Source organism: Cygnus olor, chromosome 17 (assembly GCF_009769625.2).
Source record: "Cygnus olor isolate bCygOlo1 chromosome 17, bCygOlo1.pri.v2, whole genome shotgun sequence".
Lineage (NCBI taxonomy): Eukaryota > Metazoa > Chordata > Aves > Anseriformes > Anatidae > Cygnus > Cygnus olor.
In genome coordinates, this window is record NC_049185.1 from 5,151,855 (window position 1) to 5,164,785 (window position 12,931).

Consider the following 12,931-nt stretch of genomic DNA (forward strand, 5'->3'; position numbering starts at 1 on the left):
AAGCACCAGCAAGGTTGTTGCAGTTGCATGCTTTTTCTTTGTGAACAAAGCCACACGGATGCTATTAGGAATTAAGTCAGAGTGGGGGGTCATGAACACCCCTTCCTTGGAGCTGCACTCCAGTAGCATATTCAGTGGTTATGAAGTACACAAAACAGCTGTTGAATATAGATAACAGTGCATGGACTGGTCTATTGTATTATTGTATACTGAAAGTTTGTTTTGTATAGTTCAAGTGATGCAGCAGGTGTTTAAGTGTAGAAGGAATACAACTTACTGATTGGCGATTATGAATTTATAGCTGAAACAAATATTTGACATCCTAAAAAGAAAAATTAAATCTAGAATTACAATTTCAGCTGTGCCATTTCCAGTTAAGTATATAACACGTCATCTAAAGACTTTCCAACATTTTTCATAATAAATCAGTTAATAAATGCAGCTGCTACATTATGCTACAGGGTTATCCATGACTTTAAACCTTTATTGAGAATGGTTTAATTACAAATAAAAATATATTTATGTATAAAATCCCTGCATGTAAAATACCCCTTCCTTTGCTGTGGACATCACAAAGGAAACAAAGTGATTACACATTTTCAGAATGCATACTTTGATGGACATCATGGAAAACAATGTTTCAGAAAATGCAGATGTTCTGAATACTTGGCCAGTGAGCTTCTGTTTAACCTGAATTTGCATCACGTAGTCTTCTTTTGACTTAGGTTCTGCGTCTTTCTTGTGTTTTCATCTCTCATAACTGTATTCCATTTGACCATAAGAGTTCCTGTCACAATGGGTGGAACTCCTGTTTTCTCTGTATTAACTTAAACAGCTTTGGTTCTTTATCTTTCAGTTCTGTTAACTATTTGAACCCTGGGCACCAAACATTTAATGTTACACCCCATCTGTACATTTCAGACCACTTAGCATGCCCTTAAGTCCATGTTTTATGTACAAGCTCAAGATTCACATATGGAGGCAAATTTTCAAGTCTTTTTAAGAATTTTTAATTAGCTAACCAATCCTGCTCTAAAAAAATAAATCCTGTGGCAGTTCAATGCTACAGAATGAACTACCTAATGGAAAATGCCTTGGTTAAGAAACTAAGTGCTCTTATCAATCTGTAATTTACATACCTGTTAATTAGTAACATAGCTAATACGATCTCTCTAAATCAAACATCATTAATTTGGACTTGGACAGAACATTTCCCAGAGCAGTAGCCTTCTGGTGACTTATTTTGGAGGAGTCATAAAGCATTATCTACTGCAGATTTTGTACTCTGGTCATTTTCTGGGTTTCTACTAATGTATTTATCTATACTACTCACAAATTACATCCTGATTTTTATTTATTTTGTATATATAACTGCCAGAATGTATTCCAACTTCACCAGTGCTACGCAAAATCAGATGCATAAAGTTTCTTGTCACGTAATTCTGTTCAGAACTTTTCAAAGGCTGCTGCATTTTACATCTGTTATTATTTTTCAGCCTCTGTGCACAGAAGCACTCTTGATTCTACTGTTTGCTTAATGTTTTCCACGTCTTATAGAAAGTCAGCAACTGATAAAAGATGTCTTTTCTTAGAATTTTTTTTATCACGCTGAAAGTAGGTTCCTATTTATTATTTCTACCACTCAGTAACAATGTCCTTTAATTGTTCCACACAGTTCCAGAACTTGGACTGTTCTTTTTCTAAAACCATGCCAAAGGTGTGGGATCTCTGTCTTAAGTGCAAAACAAAGTTTTGTCAGCTTTATGTGAGTACTAACAATTTTTTCTACCCATTTTAATATAGGCAGGACTGGAGATCCAAGAGTTGTAAGCAATTGTGATGGACAAATCTGAAGTAGGTGGCTATTTCCTACACTTTTACAGTGCTCCTCAGTAAAGTAAATAAACTCAGGTAACACATGAAAGGATTATGAATGGGCTGCTAACAATTTCACTTCAGAATGTCTGAACAAAACTTCAAATTAATCCAAATACACCTGAAGTATAAGAATAACTAGAGTTTCTGTCTTTTTTACTGTAGCAAAGAGAAGTCTGTATTCCCCATTTTCTTAATTGATTTCAACTCTTAGAAGGTCACTAAATTAATACCAATAGCAAAGTTTGGCTCAAAGTATGATTCAGCATTTCAGTTGCAATCCAGTCTCTGATGTCAGTAAATTTACAAACAAAATATATACCATTAGTGTGTGAATGAATATTTTCTGTATTTGCTTAATAAGTTGATATTTAGATTAGGTGCATCAGAAACTGGCATGTATGGATGTCACAATGCTCAGAGGTTTTTTTTTGCAAAGAGCCACAAAGACTCCCATGTCCAAAAAAGTGTTTAAACATTTGGGGTAATACAGAGTTCTGGGCAGTCATCTGAAAATATTTAGCCAAAAATATGATGCAAAAGAGATGCAGTTTGTAGTGCAAGGGATCAATCCCAATAACTGCAATTCAAAACTTAATCCAGTGACATAAATACTAAAACTGTAAGGTGAATTTTGTACACGGGAGATTTTCTAGAGTAAATGTTTAATTCCTACAATACTGATGAGCCAAAAGGCATTTTCATTATTTGAAAGTGGTTTAAGTTAGTATTTCTTCCTTTCACAATACCCTGCTGAACCTCAGATCCCTAAATTTAGGATGAAGATCAGCCCTTGCTGCTTTGAAAGAGAGAAACAAGTATTTTCTATTTTTTTCTGGTTTTGTTTACTTAAACCTACGTGTGTATTACCAAGTGTTAAAGTTCATACATTTGGTGCTTTTTTTCTCATGTGTTTAATTTGAAAATAAGCTTAAAGTGAAGAGGCTTAGGGCCTGTATTTTGAAACTGCTGTCAAATGTGCAGTGTTACAAATGAGAAAAATGTGTGACATACGTTGTAAAATCAGATATTTCATTGGGAATAAAAACATAAAGACAGCATTGCAATATAGTCCTATCAATGTCCATAAAGCCTCCCTTGTTTAAGATCCCACTGCAATTCAGGAGCAAGGTCTCCGCAGGGGGTGTCCTGAGACAAGCAGCCAACTGCCATACAGGCTGCACCAGAAAGGACCAGAATTATCGGGTTTGGATGTCAGCTGTCTGTGTAGATGAACAGAATATCCTCATCCGTGCCGTAACTTGTCCTGGCTTCCTCAAAGTTACTGATGCTGGTGCAGCATGTTCCTGTAAAGGAGGAATAAAGTGTTAGTAAAAACTCAGAAGACGCCTGTGAAAGGCTCCTATTCTGGGTCTAGCAGCATCTACAAAGAAAAGTACTGTATATAGAGTAGATCTATTGTTGCTTGTGTTACAGCTTTACTTGCTCAAGTAGATCTTCTCATCTCCAAGGCAGGGCTTACTGAAGTAATGCTGTAAATAGGTCTCGAAGTGGTCATCTTGCTATACTCTGCACATAGGTACAGTGCAGCATCTCTCACTAGCCCATCTTGAAGCCAAACAAGTTGCTAGAACGTGTATCTCAATGACTCAAGTAAATCACAGCACAGAATGCAGCAATAACTTCGTGCATGTAGCACAACCCTTTCTGACAAATTGGTTAGTTATGCTTGAAATACATGCACACTAGTAGGGGAACTCCAGCTATGGCTCTGTGTTATGGATGTGTTAAGTAACGAGGTGGCTGAGAATCCACCCAAAAGGAGAAGGCTACTCACGGTCAGCATAGGCAGGGTTGTTGTAGTAAATACTCCCTGAGGCTTTGTTGTAGCCACACAACACAATGAAATGGCCCTGGTAGTCAGGATTCCTGCAGAAGCACTTCTGTCCAATGGGGAGGAAGCAGCAATATTTGACAGGACTTGAGCAAAGATCACACAACAGCAGGACTGCATTCACTAGGACGATGGCTACGTGACCTTGGGACAGGTGTTTTTGGATGTCTTGAACAGTTACTGTGCTGTAGGAAAAAAAGATCATGTTTATTTACAAGTTTAGGAAAGAGACTGGCATTCAGTGAAGCCAAACCCTCCAGGCTTTGCTACAAAGCCTAACAAAACCTGTGTTATTCATGGTCTTTTGATCTCACTGCTGCTCCTGAAGTGCAGAGCAACAGCACTGGATTCTGCAATAACATAGATGTAATCTCAGAATGTATCGGGTGCCTGGGAGAAGAGTATTAAAGAAGTTGGCAACTTACTCAGTAATTTAAGAGACTTTTGTTGTGGGAAAATCACAAGTGAAATATTCTATCCTGCTCTTAGAAAAGCTTAACTCTGAAGCACCAAATCTTCATCGACTGAGTGCCTGAAGATCATGTAATCACTAACCAACTTAATGCATGCCCAAATTTGCCTCTTTCACACAGGAATATGCATCTCCCAATTGCAAGTTTGGACTACCTGATTCTTTTGAGGCTGTACTTCTATAGTACCTCTTACAGAAAGCAGGTATTAACTAAACATATAACCTATAATCTCATCTGTTAAAAGCTGTCCTTCACTGAGGCAGATGGTGTATTCCATATGCATTAGAACTCATCCCTTGGATGTGTTTCAGATGTAGGGCTGTGTGTCATACCTGACTGAACTTGTTTTTTTAAATCTTTCCCAGTGTTGCCTCTCCCCTTTGGTGCCCCAAGCTCAGTACTGCACAGGTACACATGTATTCTGTCCCTGCCTTGATCAAGGACGCGATCTTAAGATTTCTAAACCACGATGGACTGACTGTCCCTTCTCTCTTGACACAGCTCCAGTTAAACAGGTGGTGCCATACAGACTCTGTATATGTTAAAAAGGACGCTTAACAATTCTGTTAAACGAAAGTTGCATTGCAGCATTCAAATAATGTTGTGGCTGCCTGGTACCCTCTCTTTTCTCATTCCTAATCACTTACCCCACTTTGACAGAGATCCAAACCAGCTTCGCTATAAAAGGGGGTGCACCTTAAGCTGAACATGGATTAGTTATTTCCCATGAATAACAAACATCATTGTCGGTTACAGGTTGTTAAACAATTCTACAGTTTTTCCTCTTTTCCTGGGTTTACAATTCTTTCATTGAGGTTCTTTATTTTATCCTCCCACATGCCAGCTTTCTCTTTGTGCTTCTGTCTAGGAACAGAGACCTGTAATCTTTGCATAGCTCTAGGAACAATGGGCTGTGTGTCCACATAGCATTCTCCTTAATTCAAATGACAATGGTACTGAACAATGGCCAATTAAAGCTCTGTAGGCAATCCCTACTTGGATAATCTTAATGGAAAATCAAAATATAATAGCCAACTTCTGTCAACATTTGCTAATCACTCTATCATGACTATTGTTCCTTGAATTTAATTATTAACTCTTTGCATCCACTCTTTTGAGATATAAAGTAAAAAGACTAATTCACCAAAAAGGCTGTGGGTCTGATTTCAGCCTGTCTTTCACAAGTTTAGCTCATTGACTCCAAAAAAAGCATGAAGCCCCCAATCTCCAAAGAGCGAAGAGAGAACAACAAGCTTACCACTTCTCCACCAGCACCTTGCAGGCTTTGGCTTGTGCAAAGAGCTGATTCACTCGGTTCTCTTCTGTGTCAAAGTGCTTCCTATAAAATGACTGAAGATAACAAAATTTATGAACTGGAATGATGATCACCTCAGGTAATCCACCATTTACAACGTCTGCTAGCAAGGGCCTGTGTAAGTTGGAGATCTGGCTATCGGATAAGAGCTCTCTCCCTTAGTTCACTGGTAATAAGAATTCCTGCTTTAAATTACCAGTTTAATTTCATTCCTGGTCAGTTACTGTTGCAATTTCCAAGCAGTGGCTATTCATCTGCCAACATGAAAGAAGGCTGTCTGGTTTCTACTGGGCAGGAGGCTGCATTGGAAAAGCCGTTGCTTCTATATGTGTTCATTGGTCCCCTTGGTAGCAACCTTGAAGAAGCTCTCCACGGACATAGAGGCTGAACTGGCCTCTAGAGGTGGTTCCTCCAGGCCAGGGGTGAGGCATGGTGGCAGGGAAAGTGTGGAAGCACAACCACTGCCTGGGCTGTACCTGTTCTGAAGAGAGCTAGAGGGCTTCAGTCTCCAAGGCTGTTGAATAGTCTGGAACCTTTCGAGAACACTACACAAAAACTTTTTTTAAAAATTCATATAATGGGACCAAAGATATGAAATACATGGGATTTTATCTAGCCTTGCCTTTGGAACTGATTCATACCAGTTTGGGCAACAGATAAACCTTGTTTACAGGAGCTATAGTTAACCATCAGTAACACAGCAGAGCTTTTCTAGCATGATGCACAGCAGTCCCTTTTAAAACTGCCTGCTGTTTCCCAGTAGATAAGAATACTAACCTGATTTTTGTAGCCCTTGTCTACTCCAAGTGTCTGGGTGCAAAATTTATGCTTAACACCGAAGTGCCGCATTAGGTAGGCCAGGTCAATAGTCCAGATACTCTTTGTTAACTGGAGCTCTTGGATGGCTTTCTGAAATTCATCATTGTCCAAGTGATTCAGGTACCTATGGGGTTAGTAAAGGTAGGGGAAGGGAAGCACAGATCTTAGGAGAAGCAAAGTGTGTCCTGTAGCCCAAGCTTCCACATCACAGGAAGGAAAAACTGAAACAATGGGCTTGGCTAAGAAATAACCAAAAAACATCCCACAAATGAGCCACAAATTTAAGGGAAGGGAAATGGAATAGGGAATATTTAACTGGATTTATTGCTGACTTTTTATTAGAAAAGTACCAGTATCTCAACTGCTTCATAACGCTAGAAGCATACGGGATGCTGTACAATAGGCAAGCTATACTGAGCAAGTACAGAACTCTGTCCTGAAGGGCTTACAATCTATACATACAATCTTAATAGAGCAAACACAGAGAGGAGTGTTAAAGACTAAAACTTGCTTCACACAATAGATGGATTTCAAAAGGAGGAACTGCAAAGGAAGTTGGCAAATACTCAAAGGAGGCTCGTCTTAGGTACTGATGACAGAAAAGGCAATAAAGGGGAGATGGTCTTGAGAAAGTTTGGGATGTTGCAAAGGGATGGAGAGGGGCAGTAATGAAGAGTTCTGGAAGTCAAAACAAATGGAATTAAATGCAAAAAAAATAATACTGGAATTGAGGAAGCAGGGTAAACAAGGTCAGATCAACAGGGTGAGAAGATTAATCTTAGAGGCTGAGTTTTGGGCAGACTGGTGTGGCAAAGGGAATGAAGAGGCAGAGGTTACAGTAGTCAAGATGGGAAATTACCAGCACACGGACTAACGTCTTGGTAGAAGGGATGGAGAGAAATGAAAATCTTCTGCTTCATATCTACTAAGTGGACATCTAAATAGGTATTTCTCCTGCACCTAAGCTCATGTTCCTCTGTGGAAGGAAAGAGGAGTTCAGCAGAACAGCTACTGGTTCGAAAAAGAAAAAAAAAAAAAGAGGGCAATACAGTGCATTGTTTTGAAGTTGAAACTACTCCTGGAACAAAACTGTTCATCCCCCAGATTTGGGGCTCAGCAGGACCGAGGCAGTATATACTCACAAATTGGGATAAACCTACCCATTGCTTGAAAATACAGAAAGGAATTACATGATCTGCTGTGGTAAATACCAAACCTGAATTATAGCAACAGGAAAGAGGGATAACTTTTTATCAGCTTAAGCATGCCAACCTGCAAAGTTCTTAGACTCAGTGCTGAACTGATTATTTTCAATCAAAATAATTACTCAAAAGGTCATAAGTCTGTCTTAGTTTCTATTTTCCCTTGCTTCTCCAGGAGGGCTGTGCTAGGCCCTGGCAGTAGTATTTCTCCAAGGGCACCCAAGAGTATGTGTTCTTGTATGACTCAGTCAAACTCACAGCTGCTTCTGCATGCCCCTTCTCCCTGGATGTTCCTTCCTGATCCCCCTCTCCCACGGGATGGGATTTCCCACCCCTTCCAACAAAACCAGTGACTTACTGGAGCACCATCCTGGAGCAGGCCAGCCCACAGTCCCAGTGGTACAGCTGCTGGATGATGGGCACTTTCAGCTGGACACATTCAACTGCAGTGAAAACACCCCGTTGTGAGCAAAATGTAAAAGGCATCAACCCATACAGGAATGCTTTTCTGTACCTCAGCATTCTGTAGTGGGAGAAACTTGGGAATGGGTGATCCTGGAATACATATAGTAATAACATCCCTTGTATTTCCTTTAAAGGTGGCACTGTGGTGGTTTCAGTTTCAGAAACACCCTTAAGACTTGAAGGGCTCTAAGTGTTTTTGGCTGTTATTGCTACTTCAAAGTTAAGCAAAGTAAGTTAATCATAAAAAGTTTCTCCAAATTACCAAACCTTTGATCTGGAAAAGACCCTTGAAAACCTCTGTTAATACAGGGTCAGGTCAACTACGTTCCACGATGGGGATAAAATGCATTCAGTGTCAGCTGGTACTTTTAATGTAGCTTTATTTATAAAACGCTACGGATAATGCTAGTTGTAGTGGTATAGTTTTAACGTAGCTTTATTTATAAACGCTATGGATAATGCTAGGTGTAGTTTTATACTGCTCCCTAACGCAGTTACAGCCTGCTGTAGGGACGAGCCAATCACGATAGCCTGGACTTGATTTCCCCACAGTTGTGCCACTGTTTAATCACGACTTCGAAAGCCGGCACACCCCCGGTACAGTCAGTGCTTTCCGAGCATCTACATTACGGTCCTTCTAACGCAGTCTCCTGAAGACAGAAATAACCCCCCTGGGACCAGGACCCGCAACTAGTTTGTCTTTTTTCTCGGCACCCCCCGTTGTTATCGCTACCCCGGGCCTGAGGCGAGTCCAAAGACCGACTTCGTGCCGGGTGCCCGGGGAGGCGGCGGCAGACCTCCAGCTTCCCCCCCTCCAGCCGTCTCCAGCCGTCCCCCGCCGCCCCTCAGCGCCCCCCGGCCTCCCCCCCGAACCCCCCAGCCGCCTCCCGGGGCCGCGGGCGGGGCCGGCACTGACCTGGCGGCGGCGGCGGCTCCCCCCCGGCCCCCCGCGGGCTCCTCATGGCTGCGCCGGGTCCTGCCGCCCGCTCACTGCCCGCCGCGGGGGAGCGGCCCGGCCATGCCCCGCCGCCCGCCCGGCTCCTCCCGCCCGCCGCGCCTCGGGGAGGGGGGGGGGGGGGGCACGGAACCGTCCTGCCGGGGCGCGGTGGACCCCGGGCGGCTTTGGCGGTGGGGCGGCGGGCAGCGCCGGAGCTGGCGGCTTTCCGCTTCCGGGCTGCGCTGCACGGCGGGAAGGTGGCGGAGCCATTACGGTGAGCGCGGGATGGGCCCGGCTGAGGCGGCGGCGGGCGGGGACCGGCGGGGCTGGGGCGTTGGGGCCGGGGTTTTGGGGCGTTGGGGCCGGGGTTTTGGGGCGTTGGGGCTAAGGGGGGTGGCTGGGGCTGGAGTCGTTCCCGGACCGTTCCTGGAGGCGGCCGGGGCAGCGGCCTGCAGAGCGGGTGTCCGCTATTCCCCGGTTTGTTTCCCTGCGCCAGAAGTGTGGGGAGGGCGTGGGGTTGGCGCTGGCTTTCAGCCCTTTCCTCCCACAGGAATCTCTGGAGAAGGTTTATCGATACGCGCATATGGGGCAAGAGAGAAAATCACCTCCCATAGGGAAAGTCTGTTACACAAAACATTGTAAAGCAACTTGTACGTTATTTGCGTTATTTTTACTTTTTTTTCCTCCCTTGTCGCAGGTGTAGAGCCACAGCACTGCAAGCATGTCAATTGGAGTACCGATCAAAGTGCTGCACGAGGCAGAAGGCCACATCGTGACGTGCGAGACTAACACGGGAGAAGTGTACCGAGGGAAGCTTATTGAAGCCGAGGACAACATGAATTGTCAGGTATGTGCTGTAGAAGGATGGAAGGCAGGCAGGCTGACCTGGGCTTGGAAGCGATTGTCTGCAACAGATGGACAGCTTGATTTAAAGACCCTTGGTTTTAGTCTTCGGATAAGTAAAACCGTGCTACTGACGCCCTTACCATAGTAATTTGGGATTACTGAGCGTGCCAACAGGACACAGATTGTTTTTCTGGTTTTAAGAGCACGATTGGGAATTCCTGTCAATTTTATCAGAGTTATTAAAGTTTTGTTCTGAGAACAACTTTTCTGCAGAAGTTCTTTATTTAGTGCATCGTTGGAGCTGTTTTTAATGCACATGCCTTAAGGCATCCCAGGAGGCTTAATTTTGATTGTCTTTCTGCAAATCATGGTTGAAATCAAAATGCTTCCGTAATAGTTACGGCTAGTAGAGGTTTATGAAAACTAATTTAATACAAGAAAATAACTTTTATTAGGTTTGTTTTCTATTCAAACTGTGGAGAAGGTAAAAATTCTGCTTCCGCTTGAATAGTGGCATGTTTAGGAGTATATTTAAATGGTGCTGGATGCCTTGTGTTGCCACTCTGGTTGAGCAGGCGGCATGCTTGGAAATTCTTTGCCTTTGGTACTTTAATCCTGGCTGTACATTCTGCAGGCAAGAATAGTGGGAGCCCAAAACTGTGCTAAAGGCTTCTGTGAACACTGATCTTTATTTTCCAGATGTCCAACATAACAGTGACGTACAGAGATGGGCGAGTGGCACAGCTTGAGCAGGTGTACATCAGAGGCAGCAAGATACGGTTTCTAATTTTACCGGATATGTTGAAGAATGCTCCTATGCTGAAGAGCATGAAGAATAAAAACCAGGGTTCTGGAGCTGGGCGAGGAAAAGCAGCTATTCTCAAAGCTCAGGGTGGGTACAGTCTGTTAATGATTTCGTGTCTGTCCTCCCCATCCTCTCTCCGTTTTGTTGTAGAGGAACTGGGTAACTTTGATCTCTATCACTGAGGAAGCATAAGTTGTAAGAAGCTGAATGACTATTTCTTGTATAGTTTTTGTTTCATCTTATGGAGAGAGTTAAGACTCAAACTGTCCTATGCACAATTTTGATGTTGCAATAGTTCAGGTATGTTAAGTAGTCTTTGTTACATAGAGACTTGATATAAAATTTCAGCTTTGGTTTTCCAGTGAAGGCAGCTGCCAGCTGTTTGGACTACTTGAGGAAGGATTCAGGTGTTCTTGTTAAACTTTTTCGGGGAAAAAATAATCAAATAGTAAGATGATACTTAAATTATTGGGAAACAGTAATTATTAGCATTTCATCGTCATTTTTCACGTGCACAGTCTAGTTACAACAAGACTTGCTAATAGTCATGGGCTCTAAAGTCCTTGGTTAACTCTAGCAAATGCAGTAAGGATGCCTGTGGGAGTAATATCTGCTGAAACATAGCAAGTTCTGTTGCAAATCCTAGGAAGAGTATGGGGTCTTAAATCTCATTGGCTACAAACTTTGTGTGTCAGTGTAGAAGGACACAAAGTGTGTTAATCTTTCATTGCTCTTCATACACATTGCATCTGTTATAAATAGCAAGACTGTAACTATTGGTTATGTTTCCTTACACAAGAAACTTTTGCTTACTGTGTCGCATTCTGAACTTAACCTGAATAGGATGGTTTAGTTTCCATGCTTCTAAGCAAGAGTCTTTGAGAGTTATTTATTTTTGGTTTTGTCAGTTTTTGAGATAAATATGCAGTTATATCAAATTCATGTCATCCCTGGTGTTTTCTTTCTTCAGTGGCTGCAAGAGGAAGAGGTCGTGGTATGGGCCGTGGCAACATCTTCCAGAAACGAAGATAATTTTGGCCTTGTCCAATGTGTTTTTTTTATTAGGGGGTATTAACTGTACTACATGTGTGTTGCTATCGGTTTTGTTTAATAAATATTTCTGAGAAGAACTTGTCTGCTCTTATATGGCAGGACTCCTCTTGGGCACATTAGAGTTCTGGCTTGTTTCTGTAGGTGGCAAATACATTTTAGGTTGATTTCGACCTTAAAAGTGCATTGTTTGGGAAACAGCAGACTTGATATCTAGATTTGACTTCTTTGTACTTTTGTGTAATGCATTGAGTTTTAAAGATCATCTTGCTTCCTTTTTCTTGTTTAATCCTGTTGTTATTCACTCTCTAAAGAATTAGAAGCTATTCTTGATGAAGAATTTTTAAATGTTTTGAAGTTGTGTTAGCATCTGCATTTATGGAACATACAGCCAAATGGAGGCAGCTTCCTGAGAAGCAAAGCAGTGTTCTTTTGCTTCACATGGATCTACAATAGATACAGGTCTGTCTTCAGAGTTGTACGTTGAGCTTATTTTCTTGTATTTTGTATTTTTTCTCTTGATACACGGGAAAACTTTTCACTATAAACACCCAACTTTAATATTTGGTGGACAGGCTCTTCTAGCCTGAGTCCTGAGCCTGCTTGCCTGAGGTGAAATATTTGATTCTAACCCTGATAATAGTTCACTTGTTTTTCCTCTTGCCTGGGAAGAGAAGACAAAAAAAAAATAAAAAAAAATCTCGTTGTCAAGGATTAATTTGAAGTGTTCTGTGCATCTGAAAGGTGTATGGGGAAGGTCATAAGGATGGTTATCTGTTAAAAAGGCTCTTTAAAAAGGCTAATCTTTTGAACAAAACTTAGGCCTAACTTTCGCTTTTGTTTTTAAAAATCTATACTTAGTCACATTGATCACCAGCTCAGTTGTAGGAAGCCAAATTTAGTTGTAGCTTTATTCTGCTGAAAGTATGGTGTGGCTGTTCTTACCGACATTAATGATTGAGATATTTAAATTGAACGCGCCTGTACCTAACTGCATACTTGCATACAATCAATTATCAGTCCGTACATGTATAAGAAGCTATCTAGTCTTGCTCTTCTCCTCTGATGTGTAAAGACTCTCTGTTGTGTGCAGACATGAAAGTTGAACTAATGTATTCGGTTGTTGAATTGTCTGTAAATAAAGCAGCATTTGATTGCAGATCACTAGAAAACCCCTGCTATTTTTTTTTTCTGGTTAGTAATGATCCTAAATATTTACATTAGAAACATCTATGAAAAGTTTGTGATGTGTTTGGGATTAATTTATAAAAAACTTTGCCTTCTTATGC

General features: G+C 41.8%; 2 protein-coding genes across 5 annotated transcripts; one reads left to right on the top strand and one right to left on the bottom strand.

Annotated features, from left to right (window-relative positions):
• Nucleotides 1–463: 463 nt before the first annotated feature.
• On the bottom strand, nt 464–9,524 carry GUCD1 (guanylyl cyclase domain containing 1). Its single transcript, XM_040577572.1, has 6 exons — nt 8,921–9,524; nt 7,898–7,982; nt 6,296–6,461; nt 5,462–5,553; nt 3,674–3,915; nt 464–3,182 (listed from the first exon to the last, which is right to left on the bottom strand). Exons 1-6 carry the CDS (start codon nt 9,522–9,524, stop codon nt 3,091–3,093), a joined length of 1,281 nt encoding a protein of 426 aa, XP_040433506.1. The 3' UTR covers nt 464–3,090.
• SNRPD3 (small nuclear ribonucleoprotein D3 polypeptide) lies at nt 9,077–12,801 on the top strand. Of its 4 annotated transcripts, none has more exons than XM_040577683.1 (4): nt 9,077–9,215; nt 9,639–9,788; nt 10,487–10,679; nt 11,563–12,801. In XM_040577683.1, the coding sequence occupies exons 2-4, from the start codon at nt 9,663–9,665 to the stop codon at nt 11,622–11,624; spliced, it is 381 nt and encodes a 126-aa protein (XP_040433617.1). In that variant the 5' UTR covers nt 9,077–9,215; nt 9,639–9,662; the 3' UTR covers nt 11,625–12,801. The 4 variants fall into 4 exon arrangements, with proteins under 4 accessions (XP_040433617.1, XP_040433619.1, XP_040433621.1 ...); XM_040577685.1 differs by lacking the exon at nt 9,077–9,215 and adding an exon at nt 9,238–9,256; XM_040577687.1 differs by lacking the exon at nt 9,077–9,215 and adding an exon at nt 9,239–9,418.
• Nucleotides 12,802–12,931: the final 130 nt, after the last annotated feature.

Excerpts from the sequence above, each read along its gene's own strand:
- GUCD1 (XM_040577572.1), bottom strand. The coding sequence starts at position 9,524 with ATGCGCGTATCGATAAACCTTCTCCAGAGATTCCTGTGGGAGGAAAGG. Across the intron at positions 6,462-7,897 it reads TGCTCCAGGATGGTGCTCCA|GTACCTGAATCACTTGGACA; the intron begins GTAAGTCACTGG and ends CTAACCCCATAG. Across the intron at positions 3,183-3,673 it reads CAACCCTGCCTATGCTGACC|GAACATGCTGCACCAGCATC; the intron begins GTGAGTAGCCTT and ends CCTCCTTTACAG.
- SNRPD3 (XM_040577683.1), top strand. The coding sequence starts at position 9,663 with ATGTCAATTGGAGTACCGATCAAAGTGCTGCACGAGGCAGAAGGCCAC. Across the intron at positions 9,789-10,486 it reads AGGACAACATGAATTGTCAG|ATGTCCAACATAACAGTGAC; the intron begins GTATGTGCTGTA and ends TTTATTTTCCAG. Across the intron at positions 10,680-11,562 it reads AGCTATTCTCAAAGCTCAGG|TGGCTGCAAGAGGAAGAGGT; the intron begins GTGGGTACAGTC and ends TTCTTTCTTCAG.